This window comes from Nyctereutes procyonoides, unplaced genomic scaffold (assembly GCF_905146905.1).
Source record: "Nyctereutes procyonoides isolate TBG_1078 unplaced genomic scaffold, NYPRO_anot_genome, whole genome shotgun sequence".
Lineage (NCBI taxonomy): Eukaryota > Metazoa > Chordata > Mammalia > Carnivora > Canidae > Nyctereutes > Nyctereutes procyonoides.
Window position 1 is genome coordinate 28,218,720 of NW_026575120.1, and position 23,884 is coordinate 28,242,603.

Consider the following 23,884-nt stretch of genomic DNA (forward strand, 5'->3'; position numbering starts at 1 on the left):
GCCATAAGTAATCAAAACAGTTACTGGTGTAAACACAGACACATAGAAGAGAGAGCCCAGAAATAAACGCCCATGTTGTGGTAAATTAGTTTATGACCAAGGACCAGGAATGTACCATGGGGAAAGGATAGTCTCTTCAATAAATGGTGTTGGGAAAATTGGACAGCCATATGCAGAAGGGTCCTAGGTACTCTCAATAGTATGTTGAGAACCTGGATCTTGTTGAAATCCTAAGGAGAACGTTGACTGTATTGTGTTGCAGGCAGTTAGGTCACCTGTCACGTGCCAGCTGTGGTTCTCGTGGCCTCACCAGGGCAGCAGGGGGCCCACGGTGTACGTGGACGGCCAGACCCCACAGCTGCAGCTCAACAGAGCCCAGAAACTACCTGGATGACTCACCTAATCTCCCTCCTCCCCACACCTGCCCTGACCCTTCACAGCTCCCGGGGGACTTGGATTCCCCTCTCCGTGGCACAGTTCCTGCAGCTGCACCCAGGCCTGGGCCGGGGCTGCCGGGGGCAGAGGGAAGGCGGCAGGTGGCTGGGGCACGTGCCTCCAGTTGGAGGGTAGCTCCCCTCTCGGGGTCACGGGGGCCTGCCCGGCTGGTGCTGCCATCACTATGCCACCTGCACGTTATCACCTGGAGCTGGGGTGGGGACGCTGCAGGGCCTTCACTGCTGCTTTCAGACCCTAGGGCTTCTTCACAGCCCTTTCTGTCCACCCTGGGTGCACGTCCAGGCAATCCAGGACGGACAAACCGTGAAGTCGTCAGCATCCTGTGGAACTTCGAACCTCCTCTCCTCACACCACCTCCCGGCTGCTACTTCTCACACACCAAGTTCCCTCTGCACCCGCAGCTGTGGTCAGGGGGAGAGTGGAGGGGGGCGCACGCTGCCTCCTCTGCGGTCTCATCCCACCACCCAGCAGGTCAGGCCTCAGGCCGTCTGTCTCCCTTCACGGAGGCGCAGGCCCCCACGGCCGGACCCGGGCCTCACCACCCCTAGTGCCTGAGCCGCCCGGCACAGCGGGTGTGCCCAGCAGGTACCGTGGGTGGTCGGTCGTGCTGCCACCAAGGCCGGGGGCCGGGGCAGCCCCGAGGCCCAGCCCTACCCCAGGCAGCAGCCTCCAGCCACCTCATCGGCACCCAGCCCAGGCCATGCAGCTTCCTCGTCCCCCAACCCAAAGTTGCTGCCCCCCCCAGGGCTCCGCACCCCCCCCCTCACTCCCCCCCCAGAGGCAAGTGACTAAAAACGCAGCTGTGCCTCCAGCGCCCCGCGCAGCCCCTGGTGCCCCCAGTTGCACCCGTGGCTGCGCTGCCCCCCAGGGGCCTGCTGACTCGCTGGTCCCTTCACCTGGAATGCTCTCCCCAGAGCAGAATCCACTGCTCTTTGGGGCTCCTCCAAGGCTGCCCCTCCCTTCCCTGTCTCCACCTACTTGTTCCTCGTAGCCTGGGGGGATCCGGAGAGTCCACGATGTGGCTGGTACTGTCCTTGTCTTGCACTGAACTTGGGCTTTCTGCCTGGCTCCCCACTGGCCCCCAGGCCCAGTCAGTGGTCGGGGCGACACAGCAGCCACCTACAGGAGATGTCGAGCTCGAGCAGCAAGGCCCACGTGTGGCACTGCTAGGCGGGTGGCCTCCACCTGCCAGCCTTGGGGTGGAGTCTGTCCCAGGGCCCCAGAGCTGGGAGGCCGTCCGTAGGGCAGACGCGGGCCGGAGGGAGAGATGCCAGGGCTTCGCATGCCCAGGCCCAAGGCTCAGCGTGGTAGCTGACCCATTTGCCAGTCTGCCATCCACCCTTTTACATTTTCAGACGTGCGACAGGGTGAGGCTGTGGCTGCTGGGCGGGGGGGTGGGGGTGGATATAGGGACCCTGGGCGGGCTCCCTCCTGAGGCCGCAGCTCCTGCCCCAGGAGCCTTCATCCCCCCCAAATCTGAACGCAGAGGTCTTGGGCTGGCCCCCCAACACCAACCTCGGCCCACTTGTGGGTGCTCCTGCTGAGCTGGGCACAAACCCCACAACCAGCACCTTTGGTTCTGGAGGCCCCCGGAGTGCCTGATTAGGATCTCTTTCTTCTTTATTTTTTTTTTTAAAGATTTATTTACTTATTTATGATAGAGAGAGAGAGAGAGAGAAAGAGAGAGAGAGAGAGAGGCAGAGACACAGGAGGAGGGAGAAGCAGGCTCCTTGCTGGGAGTCCGACGTCGGACTCGATCCCAGGTCACCAGGATCGCGCCCTGGGCCAAAGGCAGGCGCTAAACCGCTGAGCCACCCAGGGATCCCTGGGTTTCTCTTTCTTCTTAAAGGTGGTTTCAGCTGGGAGGGGCCAGGCTGGCTTAAGGGACAGATGTGCCAAGAACAGGGTCATCCTCCACTCCCCTCTGGCCTGACCCCTCCACCTCCCCGGGGTGTCTTGCAAATAGCTCAGCTCAGCCCCCTGCACACAGCTCTGCCTCACACCCCCTCCTGCAGGGATGCACTGCCCTCCCCAGGGCTCCGGCCCCAACCCGCTCCCCTGGCTCTGCCGTGGCCACCCGGCCCTCGAGGGACCGGCTAGTGGAGAGAATGTCCCAGCCCCTTCCAGCCTGGCCATGGGCAGGGGCCCCCTCAGGACTCACCCTGTGGGCAGGGCAGAGGGAGCTGGGGAGGAGCCGGATTCCTGGGGGAGCCACAGGCAGCCTACCTGTATGCGTGTGCATACAGACACGTGCGCCCGGGCACACACAGGCAAGTGTGCACCCCCCACCTGACTCCCCGCTGCGTCCCTGAGGCCCCAGAGTAAGCTCGGGAAGGTTTTGTCCCTCCGCCTGATGGCCCCCGCCAGCGTCCCCACCTCTCGGTGGCGGCTCCAAGGCCCTGATGTCTGCCCTTCACACCCCGTGCCGCCTGGTGGCCGCCACCAGGCTATTTTAGGTGCTCGGGGCCGCCCTCCCCCAGGCTCTGCTACTGGCCACCTGCCGCCGCCTGTCCGCCTGGAATGCCGCCTGGCAGTTGGCCGGGGTGGGGGCTGGGGACGGCCGGTTATAAGGCCGGGCGCCCCAGGAAGGCAGCCGTCCCTTCGCAGCCCGCCTCGGTCCCGGCACCATGTCCACCCACCGCCTCGTGATGGTTCGGCACGGCGAGAGCACCTGGAACCAGGAGAACCGCTTCTGCGGCTGGTTCGATGCTGAGCTGAGCGAGAAGGGGGCCCAGGAGGCTGCGAGGGGGGCCCAGGCCATCAAGGACGCCAAGATGGAGTTTGACATCTGCTACACGTCCGTGCTGAAGAGGGCCATCCGCACCCTCTGGACCATCCTGGACGGCACGGACCAGATGTGGCTGCCCGTGGTGCGCACCTGGCGCCTCAACGAGCGCCACTATGGGGACCTCACTGGCCTCAACAAGGCAGAGACGGCCGCCAAGCATGGGGAGGAGCAGGTGAAGATCTGGAGGCGCTCCTTCGACATCCCGCCACCCCCCATGGATGAGAAGCACCCGTACTACGGCTCCATCAGCAAGGTGAGCTGCCCAGGGCTCCGGGGGAGGGTCCAGGGGCAGCGCCCGGGGAAGGGCGCCCAGGACCGCGGGAGGCACTGGCTATCTGGGGAGGGAACAGCAGTGTGGATGCCCCCAGGAGCGCCGGTACGCGGGCCTGAAGCCCGGGGAGTTGCCCACTTGCGAGAGCCTGAAGGACACCATCGCCCGGGCCCTCCCCTTCTGGAACGAGGAGATCGCTCCCCAGATCAAGGCTGGCAAGCGAGTGCTCATCGCGGCCCATGGGAACAGCCTGCGGGGCATTGTCAAGCACCTGGAAGGTGAGGCCACCCTCCTGCGGGGCGGGGGCGGGCATGCAAATCCTCATTTCAGCCAAGTGAGCCCTGGCCTGCGGCTCTGCAGACGCCAGCACGCATGGGAGGGGTTCACACGGTCAGTGGGGAGGACCAAGAGACCATTCTTAAAAAACACTTTGTAAACTTGTTTCGCTGGTGTATGTCCTGGGACACTGGAAAATGAGTGTCACGCCGAAGGCTGTGGATGAAAGGGCCAAGGCCCTGTGTAGGGGCTGGGAGGCCTGGGAATGGCCTGGCCTCCCGGACACAAGCCTGGGCAAACCGCGGGAGGGCCCTGCCCAAGGACACCCAGCACGGGGAAAGGCGGGGCCGTCTGGTCCACATCCATTTGTTGTGTGACCCTGGTCAAGTCACTTCACTTGCTGGGGCTCAAGCACCTTCTATGGGGTGGCAGGACTGCTCCCAGGACTGCCCACGCCCATCCCTAGGACCCCAGCTCACACCCACACCAGGCAAAGGTTAAGACCAGTGAAACCTGGAGTGCAGGTGTGGAGCATTCCTGACCCCTGGACCTCACTGGGTTCCCACTAAGGAGCACTGGGGGGTGGGTGGGGGACTATACCCTCCCAGCACGGCACACTCCTCCTCCGGGCTTCCTGTGAACGCACTCTACACTGCACAGATGCTCAGGACAGTCTAAGCATCCGAAAGGCCTTGCAGCTTGTTGGGACTGTGGGAAGGGGAAGGAGGCAGATAGGGTGGGGAGCACCAAGCCTCCTGCTCTAGGGGTCGACAGGTTGCTGGCCAGAGCAGACAGGTGGCTCCCCGCCGCCAGCCTGGCCAGCCCCAGTCCACCCTCCCCACAACCACCTTGTGGCCGTCCCTTCCAGGGACTAGGTCTGGGAGAGAAGCAAAGAGGCCAGCGACAGTCTCCCACTGTCCGCAGACCTGGGGGGTGGGGTGTCGGAACTGCAAAGGTCGAGCTGCTATTCCAGGCCAGGGGCTGCAGAGGCAGGCAGGGTCAGGTTTCCCCAGGAAACCGTGCCCTTTCCACCCACAGGGCCTCCCCTCCTGGCCACAGGAGGCCCTTCTCGGTGTCCCCTCCACCACCAGCTGTCAGGAGCACCCTTGCTCTGGATAGCCAGAACTTAGGACACTCTAAATACCCAACATCCATCAATCTGGCCAGAAGAGACTGATGCCGAGCAGAGGGCCCAGGTCCCAGTGGCTCCAGTTTGGGGGCACGAGGTCCCGGTTGACCACAACTTTCTGCAAGCCACTTGGTCTCTCATTTCTGGCTGGACCTTCTTCAGCCCCATCTGCACTGTGGCCAGCTGCTGGGGGCGGGAGGGCTGCTGCCTGATGGACTGGGCTCTGTGGCCCAGAAAGGTCACAGGGCCTGCTTCATGTGAGGGCGGGCAGCTGCCTGGCAGACTGAGGACTGTGTTCCCCGGCCCAGGGATGTCCGACCAGGCCATCATGGAGCTGAACCTACCCACGGGGATCCCCATCGTGTATGAGCTGGACCAGGCGCTGAAGCCCACCAAGCCTATGCGGTTCCTGGGTGACGAGGAAACCGTGCGGAAGGCCATGGAGGCTGTGGCCGCCCAGGGCAAGGCTAAGTGAAGGGTGGGCTTCTGGCAATAAAGGCACCTCCTCCAACCACCTGGAGGCCCATGTGACTGACCCCAGCATGCCCAGCTCCCAAAGCTTTGAGCTTGGGGTTCCACAAACCTGGCCCAAGGGTGCTTGGCCCCTGCTGCCCACCTCCATTAGGTGTGAGGGCCCCAGGAACCAAGGGCAGGGGTCTGGTCCCCAAGCTGCGCTATCAGGCAAGTTCTGAGAGGCCCTCTATGGTGATGCCAAAAACTGAATGGCCACCTGGTAACCCTGATCTAGAACCAGGGTGGCTGGGGTGACCCAGCTCTGCCCAGGCAGCAAGGACAGCAACCATGGCCAGTTTCCCCCAGATGGGGTGTCCTCTGCTGTCCCTGCAGCCCCAGGGTGAGGGGCAGGGTGCAGGGGTACCAAGCACCACCTCCTGGATGTCCCCACACCTGAGAACAAGCCCACAGCAGCCTCAAAGCCTGCAACATGGGACCTGAAACCCCCACAGCTTGGGGGTGGTGGGGAAGAAACAAGATGGGCCACCTGCCAGCATCCAGGCCCAGTGGTCTCCTTAGAGCGGCCTTCAGCCCAGGTGCTTCCACTTGGCACCTGCCAGGGCACACAAGGAATGGCCCTGCTGACATTCAGGGGGGTGCCAGGCACCTCACTCGATGCGTACACGCGCTGCCCTGTGTGGGCAGAGGGTCCCCATGGCATTCAGAAGACTGAAATGCAAGAGGCGGACTTCAGTCACATCTTTACTTTTGTGCCTCTCCCAGGAGACCATGGTGGGCCCCAGGTCTGAGGGCGCAGCGTGCACACACACCCCAGACACCCGGGAAGGGATTGGTTTCTACACGGGGGTATTCGGGTCACGAGAGGGCAGTGCTCGCTCCAAAAGCAGACACGAATGGGCCAAGACAGACAGGGTGAGACAGCAGGCACAGGCTGCTCTGGTTCCTGAGCCAGAGTCAGGGGAGCGCACACACCAGGGCCAGTAGAAGAGGGCGTGCCACACGGAAGGACACGTTTGCTGATCCTACACACAGATTGGGGCTTAGTTATTTATCCTGTCCGCACTGCTCACTGTCTGCCACGCAGGCAGGGGGACAGAACTGGGAGCACAGGGCAGGGTCCGGAAAGATCACCTACTGCTGCCCACCTACTGTCACGACCCACTCAGACTTTGGTCCTAAACTCTCAGTTCACTGACGCTGAGCCTCGCTAACAGCTGTAGCCAGCACCCTTTAGAGCCAGGAAAAGGAAAAGGCAAATACCCCTGCGCAGACCGCCCGGTGTGGCAGTGCTGTCCCCCTCAGGCAGAGGCCACGGAAGGGCTGGCCATGGGCAGGGTGTGGCTCCAAGTCCTCTGTGGGGTCAAAGGCCAGGCTGGGAGAGCCTGGGAGCTGCGATACCAAGTGTGGGAATCACAGGATATTGCTGCATCTAGGGTGACAAGAGGCTGAGCACCCAAGTCTGAGGGAGCCCAAGGGCTTGTCTTGTTTGGTGGGGGGGGGGTCCCATTCCTGGAGGAGCACAGTGTGGCTCTTGTGCCGGGCACGCCACCTCTCCCAGAAGTAAGGAAAGCACATCTGGGTGGGGAAGGGAAGGACGGCCTTGCTGCAGCCAGCAGTGGAGGGTCCTCACTCAATGAGCTCCACGTAGTTGGCAGGAAACATGCCAAAGTGGCCATCTGGCCCGTAGCCACGCCACCAGCCCTCATCGATCACCTCGATGCCTGTGATGAGGTTCTCGGGGTCAAAGGAGATCTCAGTGTCGTCGGCTGTGGGAAGGGGAGTCTGCACTGGGGCTGGTGGTCGGGTGCCGGCCACTCTCCCCTCGGGCCCCCCACTTCTACACAAGCAGCCTGCTTCCTGAGGCTCCGCCCAGGACCACTGGGGGCCCCGTGTCCAGGTCACCCACCCCTCTGGTCACACTTGCAGGCTCTAGCACAATGCTGGCACCTGGGATTCACGCCAACACATGCTGGGTGGCTGCCCAGAGCACCAGGGGGAGGCCTGGGCTGTGCGGGCCGTCCACCCCATCCTCCCCTCCCCTTTCTATCGCCCTGAGGGAGCCTCTGAAGCCTGTCCCTTGACAGTGTAGGGGCGGGACCGCAGCACGTTACCTGCCTGGTAGTCGTACAGGGCCCGGGCACACAGCCCCTTCCCGCGCAGCCCTGGGTAGGAGTCCACATGCTCAGAACCAGCATCCTGCTGTGGCACCTGCCCCCCGAAGAAGAGAAGGGAAATCTGGGGTCCTAGTTACAGGCTCACTGGCTGCTGCTGCCCACCCCCCATGACCTCCCACAGCAGAGGTGAGGCAGACAAGTTACTGCAAGGGACTGCCCCAAGGTTACACAAGATAATCCGCATGTAGGAAGCTACTGAAAGTCAGGCATCCCGTGACTAGTGTGGTTGAGAGAGCATTTCTGGGTACGTGACCCCTTCACAGCCAGGCCCTGCTGTGGGGAACTCACCACTGGGGGCTCCTCATAGAGAGTCTCCTGCTCCGGGGGCTCCTCGTACACAGCCTCCTCTTCCGCCTGCACCACACATGGTGGACCGCTGGACATGGGCTCCTCATGGATATCTGCACAGGAGGATGCAGCCCACTCTGAGCCCGGGAAGGGGATCGCACACCCTTCCTCCCTCCCACTTCCCGTCCCCAGCCCCCCAGGGGCAGCCAAATGCCTTGCCTGCCCTGGGCCTGGAGGAGGCCTGGGTGGGCTCCGGGCTGCGATGGGTCTCTGGCTGGGTGAGCTGTTTCTGCAGGAAGGGGCTCCTCAACTTCCCTGCAAACCAAAGGTAAATGCACCTGCACTGGACGAGGAGAAGATCTGCATCCTGCACTGGGACAATGGCTGTCGCACAGGAGGATGGGGGGGGCACACAGCAGCTGAAGCGCCAGCGGTGTGCACACCCCAGACACCCAGGGCACAGCGTGGGAGAGGGCAGCAGCGTGGTCCTGCGTTGTGCATGCTGCACCACGGGTTAATAGGGCCGGGCTGGAGGGTCTCCCCTCTGAAGCCACACATGGCCCTTGCTTTCCAGGTCTCTGCAGGATGAGGCTATGGGCAGGAAAGGGACACCTGAGGCCCAGGCTCCCCTCCAGAAGCCACTCTAAGGAGTGCAAGCTCTCCTTGCTCACTTGCCTGTCTGCGTGTCACTACCTCTGGGGGCCCCACATTGAGATCCTAGACTCTTGCTCGGCCTGCCCCCACCTCACGGTGAGGTGCAGAAGGAAGACTCACCTGGCTGGGGGCTGGAGATAGAAGTGGTGGACATGGCCCTCTCCTTCTGCTTAAAGATCTCCCGCGGGTGTGCTGGCTGACTGACCGGCTCCTGTGGGGAGTGCATTTGGACCCAGCGGTGAGGGGTCCCGGAGATGTGGGAGGGGCTCAAGGGCCTCATCCACACTGGCCGCTTCTGCCCTTCTCTCTCCACTGCCACCTCCTGTGCACCCACAGGTCCCAGCTGGCTGCAGGACCTTTCCAGCGGCCCCTCCTAGGCCTCCGGCTGGGCCCCCAGCATATCAGGGACCCCTCGGAGTGGGAGCACCCATGTCTCACCTGATCTATGTTCCTTGAAGCCACTTCCTGCTGCTCACTCCTCCTGCTGGGGGAGCAGAGGGAGGTGCTGCCGCCCAGCTGCAGCCCATGTGGGACCCTCCCTCTGCCCTCCCTCTGGGGCCTCACCTCTGGGGTCCCTCACTGGCCTGTGCCTCTTGATAGCGCTGCTCCCGGAGGGCCGCCTCCCGCAGCTCCCGTTCCCGGCGTTCCTGCTCCAGTCGCTGCCGCTCCTCCTCTGCCCGCCGCTTCTCTTCCAGCCTGCGATTCTCCTCCTCCTTCTGCAGGGAGAGCCGACCCCGCCTGCCCCACTCAGCACTTGCACAGCAAGCAGGCGAGCTTCCCTTCCTGCCCCCCACCCCATGCAAGTGTGCTCGAGCACAGCCACTAATGAGGACACGTGCTCTTTATGAGAAACACAGGGACGGCAAAGAAGACACCCTGACACCTGGCACGCACGATCTCCTTGAGGGCTGGCTGTGCTCGACGCACCCGCACAGCACTCACCTCTGCTTTGGCCCAGAAGCTGTCTTTGCCGACCCTTTTGATCTCAGAGATGGCGTTGGTCTTCTGGTACACAGAGCCCTGTGGACGACAGAGGATCCACTACAGGACCGTCTGTGAGAGCACAGAACGTGAACAATAGTTGTGGGGACCGTGCCTAGCAGCAGCAGTGGCACCTGGCCCGGGGCCTCTTCACCAAGATGGCCTGAAGGCCCCAGGAACCACTGGGCAATGCCAAGGAGGGTCTTTGGCTGCACTAGGCCCCAATGGATAGAAGCCAAGGAGGTTCTGAGGCTGGCCGCTTCTAGGAGCTGGTCCACTAGCCTCAGACAGTTGGTCACCGTGCCAGTGTCCAGGGAGTCTCCACAGACTGCAGCACTGCTTCGGGGAACTGGGCTCCCCATAACCAGGATGTCTGGTGTCTACCCACAGCTGGAAGGGGCCTGACCATCCAGCACTTGAAGCTCCCCCATGGTGCCCACCATCCAGGGCCGTGCAGGACAGGCTGGACTGTCCTGCAGAGCCTCTGACCACACAAAACAGGTGTAAGAGGCTCCAGAATAGCCAGTGGAACCAGCAGGCAGGGTAGAGGGCTGCTCCGGCTTCTCTCTGGTCTGGGCTCACCATCTGCACCTAGATCTGCCTCCAGGACCGGAAGCCCATGAGGGATAAGACACCCTTGGCCCCGGGCAGCACTCACCACTGGGGCCTGAGGGCCTATGTCCTGGAAACGGCCACTCTCCTTGTGGAAGGCATAGTTGGCTCCTGAGGCCCTGGCCACTTTCTGCATGATGCACTCAGGCTCCACGTCCTCCTCAGCCCTCGCGTTGATGGTCACATGCGCCCCCTGAAGCAGGACAGCACCTAGGTGTTGCAGCTCCAGGAGAGGACAGGATGCAGCCCCAAGTCTGCAGAGCTCAGACAACTGCTGCCTGGGGTTCGAGGTCAGGAGACCCTGCTGGGGCCCTAAGCACGCTCTCCACAAGACCGACAAACTACCTTGAGGCAGAGAGCCTGTTCTCACCCCAGCACCTTGCCCCTGCCCAGGCTGATTCCCCAGGGTTGTGTGTTCGCTGCTGGAGGCCCAGGCAGGAAATAGTCCTGATTAACAAAACCAACAAACTAACAAAAAGCCAACTTAAAAAAGGATCTGGAAATGCAATTTCTGCAAAGAGCAAACCACTTATTTCTTCTTCCTTTTTTTTTTCTTTTTGTCTTATTTATTCAAGTAATCTCTACACTCAACCTGGGACTTGAACTCAGGACCCTGAGATGGAGAGTCGCTCACTCCTCACACGGAGCCAGCTGGGCGCCCCAGGCACCAATTTCTTCTTGAGAAGTCAGACCCATGACCTCACTCCCTGCTGGTAAACATCCAACAGCTTGGGATCCTCTTTCAGTTCCCAGATGGAGAAACTGAGGCATGTCTGAAAAAGCGTCAGCAGACTAGAAATCAAAGTCCTAGATCTTTTTGCCAGTAACCAAAGAAATGCAGGTTATCTGACAAGCAAACAACAAAGGCTTCTGGAACTAAATGAGGTTCCACTGTGAGGACTGATGTAAATACACACAGAGGTTGGCTACAAACAGGGTACAGGGGAATGTGTCCGCTGAGGGGGCTGGGCACCTGCACCCTTCCTGCTCCTCCAAATCCTGATAACACGGCTGAATAAACCCTCACAAAACCAACGGAACCCAAGACCTCACTCCAGATTGGCCTTCCCTGTGCTTGAAAAGGACAATCGCCTGTTCCTCCCCGCTGCTAACACCAGCTTGTTGGTCGCTCTGGCCGTAGCATGGCCCTCTGGGTGCTGGCCGAGCAGGAGCGCAGCAGCCTCTGCTCACGTCCTCAAGTCCAAAGAGAGCATCGGGGAGTGGGACCCACTTCCGGTTCTAGCTGTGATTCGCGCTCACGCCCGCCCAGGATCGCAGGAGCCTGGAGACCTGTGTGAGGCCTTCAGGGTGCAGCCCTCACCTTCAGAAAGCTGGCCATGGTGCTGACGTGGTTGGCACACGCTCCCTTCCGCACATCGTTCACACCTTCGCCTGTCTGCAACATGACACACCCAGCGTGACCTGCCAACTTCCCACCGCCCTGCCTCCCTAGGGACCCAGCAAAGGGACAACTGTGACCCTACAGCAGACCATATGGTGAGCCCCACATCCTTCAAGTCAAGGAGGTTCTTGAATGCAGGATGACTGCCAGCTTCCACTGGTGGGGGTGGGGGGTCGCCTCAGAACCTCCTGGTCTCTCCAGGCCCTTCGCTCCCTCAGGACGACCCCCTGAAGGGGACAAATGTGTGGGTATCCTGGACTGTACTGCTGGTTGTGGGAGTGGTTCTGGGCTAGCAGTGCCCCCACTGTCCTCTGGGGCACAAGGACTTCATCCACCACCTCTGAGCTGCCCCGAAGACAGGTCCTCCTCCACTCCCACCACGGAAGGCAAAGGAGGAAAGCAGGAAAGGGAGCTTTTCGGGGTCACGCCTGGATGAGAACTCAGAGCCCCCAGGGTTCCACATACCCAGTTGATGAGGACAAACTTGGGCAGGCCAGAGTTGGGGTCCTTCACCCTGCAGAAGGCGTACATCACCTTCCCGCTGTTGAGCTCCTCCACCATCTCCTCCAGGCCCCCCTCTGCAGTGGGCACAGGGAGGGTCAGAGGGTCCCACACCTGCTGCCTGCCCTGGCACAGTGCCCCCCAGGAGAGGAAATCCAATCTGCCTCGGAACCAGGGCTCAGTGCGGCCTGCAGAATCAGACTCCTCGTCCTGCCCCCACTAAGCTGCTGCACAGGATCTGTGTCTGTGACAAGCACCTCAGGTGAGATGTTCCACATTCCAGCCTAAAAACCATTCATATAAAACCCACAGACAGCTCCACAAACAAAAATGCAACAAATGTTGACAGTCATGCAACAAAGTGGGCATGAAGCTTCCAAACGGAGGGTCTCTGCAACCATCTTCCTGCTGCCTGGACCCCACAAAGGGCCCTGAGCAGATGGGACCAGCCTGCAGTTGTGCTCGGGCTCAGCTCTCAGACCCTCCACGTAAAGATAAGGGAGTGACGGGGGCACAGGAGCGGGCCCTCTTAAGCTGTTCTTATCAGCACCCCCAAACCCACCCAGGCTGTAAGGAGCTGGATCGAGTAATGTAGCTGGAGGGCCCCCACGGGCTTGAGGCAGTGCTGAGCCCCTACCCTGGGCTCTCACAGCAGAGCCCTGTGAGTACCCCTGGGGTGCTGGCAAGAAACACAGGGACCTGAGACCTCCTTCTGAGCAGATGACCAGCAGGGAGTGAGGGGGGCAGGTTTTCTAGCCCAGTCAGAACCACTGTGCAGCCAGTGGAGGAAGTGCTGGTGAGCACTTGCTGAGTAACAGAGCTGCATGTAGCTCCAACACCGACACTGTGGTTGGGAGCGGTCCTAGCAGTCTCGCCACGTGCTGGGACGCCTCTGTGCCTGCAGTCTCCTTGCATTAGCTGTGATGGCCAAGGCCGCCAGGGAGCACCAATGCGTACAACCCGCACCCCCCGCTGCCCCCTGCCTTCACTGGGACATACTCACCGCCTGTGCCAGCCACACGGATGTCATTGCTGTTACCCTCATAGGTAAAGAGAGCCCTGAAACAAAACAAACAAGCTCTGTGGCCTTTGCCACACCTGCCAGGAGCTGAGCGTGACAGCCGCATGGGCCCCACCAGACCCCACGGGCCTCCCAGGTATGCGAACTGGAGAAGACAGAGAATTTCCGTGCCTTCCAGAACCAAAGCACCCCAGCAGGTGAGGCAGGAAATGGGAGTGCGCACACTGGGCATCTGGGAAGGCAGCCCAACACACACCCAACACCACAGCCTGGTGCCTGTGTGCTCTGCCTCCCAAGAGCCTGAGGAGTTGGTGCAGCAGGTCTCTCTGGGCTTGGGACTCTCCTGGAAAACCCAGAAGCCATGTGGGCCATGACTCAGCATGAAGTCAGTCTCCTCACGGGACAGACTCCATGGTTGGGAAAACTCTTTCTGGAGGAGCCTTAAGTCTTCACAGGTGACCCTGGGCTGCACCTAAGAACTCTGGGAAAGATTCATGCCTATGAACTGGGCCCGAGGTGTCCAGGAAATACAGCAAATTTTATTAGGTCTAGGGCATGGAAAGTTGCTTGACCAGCACAGAGGTGACCCATGGAGAACTTTCTGGAAGAGGTGGCTTATCCACAGTCCACACAGGGCCCAACCATCAAGAGCCGCAGTTCAGCTCCAGGCGGCGCTGGCAGACGGAGGGTGGAGGGGGTGGGGTGCTGACCCAGCAGACAGCAGGTCAGAGGCAGAACCTGGACTAGCGGGTCATCCCCCCATGCTCTGAGCACAGGCCTGCCCAGGCCGGCCAGACAAGGGCCACAGGGTAAAGAGCGTGACAGGAACCGGGACGCCTGGCTGGCTCTGTTGGTGGAGCGTGCGACGCTTGATCTCGGGTTGTGCCTTTACGCCCCATGTTGGGTGTAGATATCACTTAAAAATAAAACCTTAAAAAAAAAAAAGAATCTGACAGGAATGAAATCAGCCTCCACTCAGCATCCCTCAAGGCCTTGCTAAGGCCACCAGGCAGAGCTGCCGAGTGTCAGAAAGTGGGAAGAAAGGAGCCCCAGGCCTAGCCGGTCTGCCTGGCAGGGGGGACAGGCCTCCGAGGAGGAGACACACACTAGAAGGAACACGCCAACAGGGAAAAAATATGGGAGGTGCTGGACGTCCAGACTCTGGGGGCCGGAGTCCTGGCCAGCCTTCCTGGGGGAGGAAAGAAGCCTGTGTATCTCGAAGCCACCCAGCCCTGGCTGCAGAAGACGGGGACGCCAGACAAGCTGCAGGGAGCAGAGATACTTTCTACTTCCAAGGGGCCCGTGCCTGCTGCCTGCCCTCTACCTTCACTCCCCTCGACTCTGGGCTCCAGCCTAACCCACTTTCTGGAATGCTCCTGGCTCAGAGGTTCATTCCCACATTCAACAGACTTCTCCATCTTTCAAATCACCGTGGACAAGCGGTGTGCTCGCCTGGGCACAGCACACGGAGCGTGGTGCACCAAGCACCTGGTAATACAAGCAACCCTTCCAAAAACACGTACTGAGAACCTACCGCTTGCTGGTCCCTGGCATGAGGCTTCCAATAAACCCCAACAGGCCGGGACCATGAAGCTTACTTTCTAACAGGAGACAAAAAAGAAACCCATCCAGACTAACACCCTGTCAGGCAGCAAAGTAGGTGCAGGAGGTAAACTCACACGCCTCAGTCTAGAACAACCTTGGGAACCAAAGCAAAGACCTGTGATGCAGAGCTGATATGCGCTTGTTCCCCACCCTCCCTAGCTTCAGGCCCCCAACCGGCATAACCTGCTCTGCACCCACCAAGCCAGAGCCCACCTTGTCTTGCTGGTATCCTCTGCCCCATGTTCTGTACCCCTCTAGGTCACTGTCCATGCGAGCCCTGAGGGCACACAGCAGCCTTGCGCTGGGGACAGAGAGGGCCCAGCCTCTGTGGCGAGGAGAGCAGCGTCTCGCACGTATCTAGGGAAAGTCGTACAGAGTGCCAGGAGTCAAGTAAGGCCTCTCCAAGAAGGCAGTGTGGGGAGCCCCCCAGGGTGATGTGGAAGGGTGCTCTAGAATGGGGAAGCAGCAAGAGTGAGAGGGCTCTGAGGAGGAAGCAGCTCACAAGTTTGAGGAAGAGAAAGAAGGCCACGGTGGTGGCAAACAGGTGTGGCCCCAGTGTGGTAAGTGGGAGGGGTGGCCAGAGGGGTCAGGAGCTGGCCACGCAGCACCTAGGAGCCCAGGCAAGAGGTCTGAGCTTTATTCCATGTGAAAGAGGAAGCCACTGAAATTTAAGCAGTAACCTGTCTATATACTTGTTCAGCGAATAAGTGGGGAGAGGCCACACATTCTCTGTTGGGATGTTTGAGGCTGTGATGATGAGAGAAGCCAAGGTCCGTGCCACTGCGTGTATGACCTGCAGTGCTGCAGGAGGCTGGCTGGTCAGACGGAGGTGGGGGGCTCTGACTGGGCGAGGGGACAAAGGGAAGGTAGGGTGGTAGCAGACAGCTGTGAGACGCAGCCCAAGGAATAGCTAGAAACGTGGGAGGCCTGGACTGCCCACTGGGCTGTGGGACCTCCTCGCCAAACCAGTGATGGTCCCTGAGAGTGAAGACTCCCGAAGGAAGGCAGTAGGAGGCCTAGGACTCTGTCACGTAAGTTAGCAATGGCTATGCTGGACAAGAAAGGGGACGCGAAACAGCAACACCCTAAGCGAGCGGGACTGGAGAGGGACAAACAACACTCCCAGGTTCCAAAGTCAGGTGGCCTCACGTGGATGTGAAACGGGGCACCCAGCGGCCGTATGGTGGTTTGGAGGAACAGCAGGGTTCTCTGAGAATGGGAGAGGCAGGACGGGGGTGGGGGTGGTGACACTTGGAAACTCAGAAAAATAAGAGCCTGATGTGTGCGGGAACTCCGTACAGCATCGTGGAAGGAGGAGGCACTGAAGCCCTTCCCAACGTGTTCCCCACGAGCTGCTGGCTCCCCGGCAACACCGCGCAGAAGGCCCACCCGGGGTCCCCCGTGTCCGTAGACCCAGCTAGCCGGTGCTGCGGCGAGCGCGTGTCCCCAGGCCTCGGGGCTGGCTGCAGGGCTCCGCAGCTCTGCCACCCTGAGAGGGACCTGCCCCTGCCCCGGGAAGACGCTCCTTCACAGCCGGTCACCCTTGGTCATCACACTCAGCGTCTTTCTTAGGAAGTGCTCACAACTGGTCAGCGAAACTGAAGGCCACCGGGAACGCAGCGGAGGGCCACGCGCAGCCAGCGGGGCCTGCAGGACCCACAGCCGCCCAGGGCCACCGCACACCGCACACCGACCGCCCGGGAGGGCGCCGGGGCATACGGGGGACGGGGCGGCCGCGCAGGGCTCACGCGGGAAGGGCTGTTCTGGAAGGAGGGAGACTGAAGCCCCCAGGCCCGGAAACCCGGAGCCCCACGCACGCCCCTGAGCTCCCGGGCGGCCCGGCGCGGCTTCCATCCCTCGGGGAGGGCTGCGCAGAGCCCCTCGGTGCGGGGGCGTCCTGGGCGGGGCCTCCGGCGGGGAGCGCAGCCGGGGCGCGGCGGGGAGCGCAGCCGGGGCGCGGCGGGGCCGGGGCGCGGCGGGGCCGGGGCGCGGCGGGGGCACCCCACCCCCACCCAGCGGACGGCGGGACCGCGGTGCGGCGGCTCACCTGCGGTCCCGGGCCCCCCCAACCCCCCCGGGGCCCACCAGTCAGTCGGGGACTTCTCGGTGACCACCCTCACGTAGGCCTCCTGCAGCGCCGGCCCGTTCCGGCTCAGGTTCGCAGCCATCGCCGGCCCCGCGCTCCCCTCGCTACCGCCACCGCCACCGCCACCGCCGCCGCTTCCGGGCCCCGCCTACCCCCGCGACCGGAAGCGGAAGCAGGCGGAATGGCCCTAGGGGAGTGGGCGGGCTCGAGGGGAGTGGGCGGGGCCCGGCGCTCCGGGGAGGCTGAGCGGAGGAGCGCGGGCGCGGCCCGGGAACGCGGCTCAGCACCCCAGGCCCTCGCTCCGTGAACGAGTCGCGCGCGCACCGGGGCACCGGCGGGAACGAGCGCCGCGTGCGGGCCACGGCTTCCTGGGCCTCTGAGCCTCCCCCCCGCCCCTCCCCGCAGGCCCGCGCCCTGGCCCCAGGCTGCCCGGTGCGCCCCGGGGACCCCCACGCAGGACCTCCCAGGACCCCGCAGGCCAGCGCGCCCCGGTTTCTTGCGAGATCAATCAGCGAAGCGGAGCCTCGGGGCGCCTCCGGGCAGGACCTGCCGAGGTCGGGGTGTTGGCGTCCAGCTGTGCAGATGCGGGCCTGTCACCGCCATCTGGGCGCGTGGGTCACGGGCTCTGTGCGTCCTGGACGTTCGACTGACGGACAGTGGGGGCCGGGAACCCTGCACCCTTCAGGCCCTGCCGCCTGCAGCCCCTCCCGCCCGCAGTCCGCCCTGGGTCTGGCCTCCTGCAGGAGCCGGGTCTCCCCCTTCTCCAGGAACTCAGGCCTCCCAGCTCCCCCGATCTTTCATTTGTTTATTCTTCGCTAACTCGTCCTCTGTTCTAGTTTTTCCCTCAGGACCCCTTCAGGTGACTTTCTGCCCCATCCCAGCCCCTCCCGCGGCTCCAAATCCAGGGACGTTCAGCCCTCGGCCTTACTGTTCAGTCTTCTTCTTTTTGGCCCCAGTGCATCTTTGTTTTTTTTCTTCTTTCTCTGGAAGTGGTCTCTATTTAATCACTGCCTAGTTACCAGTTTTTTAATTCCCCTGGCTGCCAGGCCCCAGCCTAGGGACCCTGGACCCCTAGGAGGTCAACATATTAGTCAACTTGGGGAGAACCCACATTGCCTGAATCAGGCTGTGCAGGCCGAAGAGACAGGTCTCTTGGTTCTGGAAATACATGAGCTGGGTGTGGTAAGCAGGTGCATCCACGATGGTGAGGGAAAAGCAGGGAGACCCAGGCTCCATGTAGAGAAGGCTCTTAGTGGGGTCCCTGGTGTGGGAGGGTGGGGGCGCCAGGATTTTGCTTTCTGCTCCAGGGTGTGGGAGCTTGTTTCCACCTGACAGGCCAGAAGAGGCCTCTCTGGGCAGGTAAACCTGGAGCAGAGACTGGCTATGGGGTGGGGAGCACGGCTGTGGAAGATCCAGGAAGAAGTGCTTTGGGCGGAGGGAACAAGATGTGTCGGGGCTCTGAGGTGCGGGGGAGCCAGTCTAATGATGGGCTGATGATGGAGAACAGGGAGAGGGAGAGGAGGGAAGCTGGGTCCCAGGGGACCCTGTAGGTCAGGGAAGGACTTTGCGTTTTATTCCAGGTATAATAGAATCCCGGGGAGAAGGGGGCTCTAATTAGAGAGCATTGTGATCTGGTGATATTTTAAAGGGGTCCCTCTGGTTGCTCTGTAGATGCTTCCATGCTTGTTCCTTCAAGTGTGGCTTGTCTGTGTTCCTGTTTCCTCAACCTATCACTCTTTTTGGTCAGCTACTCAGTTTGAGAACGTGAGATGTCCCCAGAGGTCACCCCAGACTCTTCTGTCTTCTCCTTAACTGATTCCCTACTCTCCAATGAGGGTCCACGTGCTCTTCTTGCACGTGGGTGCACACAGAGCTGCTTTACTCCTGGTGGGTTCAGATGGCAGATCTTGGGCACAAAACCGGAGCCAGAGCCAGTGTTCTCTGCACTCTAAGGCAGCTGACCGTGTCCTAAAGGCATCCAGGCCAAGTGTGGAGGGAGGATCTTGCCAACAGACTCCCTTTGGCGCCTGCCATGTAGATAGAACTAACAGGGTGAAGAAACAGACCACTACTGCTCAGTCATAAAAAAAAAAAAGAAGGAAATCCTGCGATTTGCAATACCACGGATTGACCTAGAGGGTCAGTGAGTCAGACAAAGACAAATAATATGATTTTGCTCATACGTGGAATTTAGAAGAATGAACCAACCAACAAAACAAAACTGAGACAGACTCAGAAACAGAGAACAGACTGGTGGTTGCCAGAGGGAAAGGGGTGGAGGGGTGGGCGATTAAACAGGTGAAGGATAGGAAGGGGTACAAACTGCCAGTCATGAATGTCACGGGGATGAAAAGTACAGCAGAGGGAATATCGTCAATAATGTGTGTGGTCACTTTGTGCGGTAACTCGTGGTGAGCATTGAGTAATGCACAGAATAGTCCAATCACTGTGTTGTACACCTGAAACCAATATCACACTCCAGATGAAGGATAGTTCAGTTAAAAAATATACATTATCCCCTTGTAAGACATATAGTAACACTGTGTATACACAGTTTTCATAGAAACAACATACTGAATCAAAACAAGAAAAAACCCTGACAAGCACAGTGTTTGCATCCATGTGGGCTCCTCTCACAGAGCACCACAGAAGGGGGCTGGTAAACAATGGAAATTTAGTTTTCACAGGACTGGAGGCCAGAAGGCCAAGATGAAAGGGCCAGTAGTTTCGGCGTCTGGTGAGAGCCTGTTCTCTAGTTAATAGATGCCTGTCTTTCGTGGAGTCCTCACCTGGTGGAAGGGGGTGAGGGGGCTCTGTGGGGTCTCGTTCAAAAGGGCACTAATCCCCCTCATGAAAAAAAAAAATCTCCTTCACGAGGGCTCCACCCTTCTGACCTAAAAGTCCCAGCTCCTAGTATCATCACCTCGGACACTGGGATTTCAGTGTTGAAATTTCGGGGGACACAGTCATTCAGGTCATTGCGACCATTAAGTGGGGATTGCTGCTGATGCAAAGCCTTCATCAAAAGGAGTGTCCATTAGCAGAAAAAACATTTTCTGAGAGCCACCAGGATGACATCTTTCTGCTCCAGCAACACATGGCTGCACTCCTACAGAGTTAGAGAAGTGGAACAATTGCTCTTCCTGTCCTAAACAGAAAACCTTACACTACATGGTAAGTGGAACCCAGTAAACAAATACCTGATTAAAACAACACCGCCACCTTCCTAGTGGAGTCCCTATGATGATTTAAGCGGAGAGTAAGAAGTCAATGGCAAGGAGGTGGGCGAGCTGCCTTCCTGACCCTGGTTGGGGACTCTGGCCCTGGGGCAGGGGGGTACCTGCAGGGCGTTAAAGTCTCGGCTCCGAGGGGTGGCCCATGGCAAGGACAAAGCATCCTCCTCCAGCACTCCAGCAGGAGGATTGCTCTCCTGACACCCCAGCTGTTTACAGAGGCCATGCTTGCTGTGAGGGTCTCAGGCTTGCCCAGCCCCACAGCCACCCCAGCAGCCATGCCTCCTTTGGGAGCTGGTGGGCCCTTTGGCCTCTGGTCATTCCTGGCTTTCCTGTGCTCTGGCCAGGCTGTGATTATTCCTGAGAACAAACTCGGAGGCAAGGCTGGCCCAAGCCCCAGAGGGCACTTCTTTCATTTCTTCACATGGATAGAGGGACGGAGGCACTGGTGCCTGTGTTTGTGCTACTGAGAGGTCTATGCTCTGATGACAGTGACTGTTTCCCTAGGGGTCCAGGGTGTGAAATGGTCACAAGCTAGCTTATGTGAATTGTGCCGTTCACTTCCCAGGAACACCCATATTCATCTTGCCAGTCCTCAGTGATGCTTCCCTGACTCCATTTACCGCAGTGCTCCCTGTGGCTCCCTGACGGCCCCAGGGCCCCAGTTTGGGAACAGCCATGTGAGAGAGCGTCCCCAAGTGCCAGGCCAGCTACCAGAATGTGCTGTGCGCCCTCCGGGGCCTAGTCTGGGCAGAGGTGTTCCCTCTGCCTGTGGAGTCTTCCTCCCTGTCCATGCTTCTCCACCCTGTGGCCTCCTCAGTGGGCTACCAGAAGGCACACAGCATGCTTTCTTTTTCTAATTCTCTTTCCCTTCCTTCCACAGCTTGCACACTGTAATCATGGAATCAATGCTTGGCTAAAGCCTTGATAGCATTAGGAAGTGATTAGGAGGGCTAGCCAGCAGTGACAACCTGCTCCTATGAGCAGCCCCAGGCACCATTATGGGGGGGCAGGGGGCGGGGGGGGGCAGCGGAGGTGAAAGGCAGGCTCCGAGGGGCCAGCTCTATCATTGCCCCCCAAAGCGGAGCCCAGCCCAGCACCTGCATTTGGAAGAAGCCCTGTTGCAGATAGTCTGTGGGCCTCTCTGTGGGTTGTTGAGTGGGGGCCTGGGACAAGCAGGGAGGGTAGGGACGGAAGGAGACATTTTTCAGGGAACTCAAGAAATTGCTCTCTGGTCTGATAGTTTTTATGGATTCTCTATAGCTGTTTGGTTTTGTGACTGATAAAATCTGTCAACAGAGAGAAACTGGTGTGATGGGGATGACGAGGCCAGGAGACTGGCCAAGAAGAATGATAGGTACTTCTCCTGTCACCAGCAGGCAGCACCACCTGGCACGAGGCTGCTGTCCCAGGGAATGGCAGCCACATCCTCCATTTCTCACAGGACCAGCCTCTACCCAGCACTGCTGGGGAGGAAGCATGTGTCATAGTGAGAAGGGCCAGTGGAGGAACAGAGGCAGAGGACAAGGAGGGGGTGGTGAGGGCCCATGGTGACCTTGAGGCTCTTTCTCAGCACCACCTCTCCCTGGGTATGAGGGACAGACCTCAGGCAGAGAGATCTGCAGACCAGTCCCCCAAGCACATCTCTGCCCCCTCCTTCTTTTTAAAGATTTTATTTATTCATTTGACACAGAGAGAGAGAGACAGAGAGAGAAGAGAGGGAGTGCAAGAAGGGGGAACGGCAGGGAACTACAGAGGGAGAAGCAGATTCCCCACTGAGCAGGGAGCCTGACGTGGAACCAGATCCCAGGACCCTGAGATCATGACCTGAGCTGAAGGCAGACGCCTCACCCACTGAGCCCCCCTACCCCCGCCAGGTGCCCCTTGCTGTTTTCTGGCCCCGAAGAGACTTAGTCTTGACTTGCAAAGACAGAAGCCTGCCCATCCTCGGGCATTTGCAGTGAGGTGGTGTGGAATCCATGGCATTGACATGATGCTCAACTGTGAGCTGCTAGGACTGCTGGACATGTGCGTCCCAGCATTTTGATCCCTTGTCAGGATGTTTTGACCCTGTGCCAAAACACAGGAACTTGGAACTCCCGGGTCTTCCCAGAGCCTGACAAAGGACCAGATCTCAGCACCATCCAGCAAACCCAGATACCTGTGGTCGGGGTCAATAGTTATCTGACTGAGCACACACATCCTCCCAAGCTCTCTGGCCCGCAGAGAGGGGTAACACATCATACCCCCAGGTGGGTTTTGGGATCTGCTGTCCAGTTGCTAACCTAGGACTTGCCTTGGAAACACGTGTCTGAGCATGGGTGACACAGGAGCTGCAGGCAGCACAGTGCATTTTAAAATAAGGCTTTGACCTCAGAAACCTGTTCTTGGGGCTGACCTGAGGCCTGGAAGGCATGACAAGCAGGCGAGTTCCCTGTGGGGAGAGAGTCTGGGGGTGTGCAGTCAGGCCTGAGGAGCAGCACCGCAGGGACCTATCCCAGGGGTCTGGCGGGTACGTGGCGGAGCTCAGGCTTCCAAGGTGATAATGCACAGCGTGGCCTCTGAAGGGCTGGCTGCATTCTCTCCGCTCCGTCTCTCCAGCACAGTGTACAGGCTGGGGGACATTTTCAATGGACTCAGAAAGGTCACCAGCTCCCCGGGTCATAAGCTGTAGTGCTTGAAAGGCACAGCATGGCACCCGCAGTCTCAACGCCAACCTGGGCCTAGATATTCCCTCTCTGAGCCTCTGATTTATCTCTAAAATGTGAAACTGCCCCACCATCCTGTGCTTTGCGATGCTTGGCTGCAAGGTATGAGGTGACCACTGTCTGAAGTGGCAAAGCCAAACGCATAAACTTCCCAGGGACTATGGTGATGATGGCATTCTTCCCATCTGGTAAGATTTATCTTCTTGTTTAAGTGAAGACCAAAGGGATAGCAAAAAACAAAACAAAACAAAACAAAAAACAAAAATGTAAAAGCCAATCCTCACCATGGTGAGGCAGAGAATGGGGCCCGTGGAATCCTAATTATAGCCTTCTGGTAACAGAGGGTCCTCCATGGGGACCCCACAAAGGGATCAGACCAAGGCTCACACTGCTGCCAGTTTTGCTAAGAAGTGATGTGAACCTCAGGAAACTCTCTGGAAAGTGTCAGCAGTGAACTTGTGCTATAATTTGGGAGTTTCTGGAGCAAAGCAACCTCCTGTGATCCCCAGGTCCAAGGTCTGGAGGCTTCCTTCCAAACTCTGCAGACCTTTCCTTCTCTGCCCCCTGCCCTTGCTCACCCAGCACGATGTCCACGGCTGTTCTGGGAGTGGACCAGCCTTAGAACCCACTTAGAGAAGACCATTTAGAGACCCTCAATTTTCCTCCATCTGTGAGGGTTCAAGGAGAAGAACTCCTCTCTTGCCCTTCTCCCAGGGAACCTGATCTCAAACCTCAGAGCTCAAAGGGCAACCCTGAGAACCTGTTGCATCAGAAACAGAAGAGTGGAGGCCAGTCACTCAGCAGGGATCATGTCACTCATGAAGAACATGTTGAAAGTTTGCTGTTCTGAAAGCTTCCTGGAAGAAAAAAAAGTAGACATAAATGTCAGCTATTGCTTAGGGTTATGAGTGAATTATGTTTTAATTTATCCTTAATAAAAGTCTGCTCTGCTCCGCTCCCTGTGTTCTGGTCTGTGAATGGCTCACACTTGGACCTACTGGAGGTTCCAGGTAGGAACACAACCCAAATCTCTGTAGGTTTCACAATTTTGCTCTTGCTTCTAAAAAGACTGTCATCTCTGATGGAGCGTTATGTGCTTTATGTCCTGGCATTCTATTGGCTGCTTCTCAGTGTGAGGGGAGAGCGGCAGCACTCAGGGCTAGAGAGAATGCCCAGTAGGAGCCACAGGGCAAGGCCCCCACTTCCCAGGGAGGCTGAGCTGAGA

At 59.4% G+C, this 23,884-nt stretch overlaps 2 protein-coding genes across 5 annotated transcripts; one reads left to right on the top strand and one right to left on the bottom strand.

Annotated features, from left to right (window-relative positions):
- The first annotated feature begins 3,027 nt into the window (after positions 1–3,027).
- PGAM2 (phosphoglycerate mutase 2) lies at positions 3,028–5,434 on the top strand. The gene is made up of 3 exons (XM_055335234.1): positions 3,028–3,497; positions 3,613–3,793; positions 5,229–5,434. The coding sequence occupies exons 1-3, from the start codon at positions 3,084–3,086 to the stop codon at positions 5,393–5,395; spliced, it is 762 nt and encodes a 253-aa protein (XP_055191209.1). The 5' UTR covers positions 3,028–3,083; the 3' UTR covers positions 5,396–5,434.
- A 688-nt stretch (positions 5,435–6,122) lies between these two features.
- DBNL (drebrin like) lies at positions 6,123–16,853 on the bottom strand. Of its 4 annotated transcripts, none has more exons than XM_055335301.1 (13): positions 16,718–16,853; positions 13,010–13,065; positions 11,971–12,083; positions 11,425–11,499; positions 10,150–10,296; positions 9,453–9,530; positions 9,075–9,226; positions 8,949–8,991; positions 8,631–8,721; positions 8,076–8,171; positions 7,857–7,969; positions 7,506–7,602; positions 6,123–7,160 (listed from the first exon to the last, which is right to left on the bottom strand). In XM_055335301.1, exons 1-13 carry the CDS (start codon positions 16,798–16,800, stop codon positions 7,021–7,023), a joined length of 1,284 nt encoding a protein of 427 aa, XP_055191276.1. In that variant the 5' UTR covers positions 16,801–16,853; the 3' UTR covers positions 6,123–7,020. The 4 variants fall into 4 exon arrangements, with proteins under 4 accessions (XP_055191276.1, XP_055191274.1, XP_055191278.1 ...); XM_055335299.1 differs by having other exon boundaries at positions 8,949–8,994; XM_055335303.1 differs by having other exon boundaries at positions 8,949–8,994; positions 16,753–16,831.
- Positions 16,854–23,884: the final 7,031 nt, after the last annotated feature.

What these genes read in the sequence shown, in the direction of transcription:
- PGAM2 (XM_055335234.1), top strand. Translation starts at nt 3,084, where the DNA reads ATGTCCACCCACCGCCTCGTGATGGTTCGGCACGGCGAGAGCACCTGG. An exon ending in ACTACGGCTCCATCAGCAAG is followed by an intron (nt 3,498 to 3,612) that starts GTGAGCTGCCCA and finishes GGATGCCCCCAG; the next exon opens with GAGCGCCGGTACGCGGGCCT. An exon ending in CATTGTCAAGCACCTGGAAG is followed by an intron (nt 3,794 to 5,228) that starts GTGAGGCCACCC and finishes TCCCCGGCCCAG; the next exon opens with GGATGTCCGACCAGGCCATC.
- DBNL (XM_055335299.1), bottom strand. Translation starts at nt 16,800, where the DNA reads ATGGCTGCGAACCTGAGCCGGAACGGGCCGGCGCTGCAGGAGGCCTAC. An exon ending in GCTTCTGGGCCAAAGCAGAG is followed by an intron (nt 9,227 to 9,452) that starts GTGAGTGCTGTG and finishes CTCTCCCTGCAG; the next exon opens with AAGGAGGAGGAGAATCGCAG. An exon ending in TCTATGAGGAGCCCCCAGTG is followed by an intron (nt 7,603 to 7,856) that starts GTGAGTTCCCCA and finishes TTCGGGGGGCAG; the next exon opens with GTGCCACAGCAGGATGCTGG.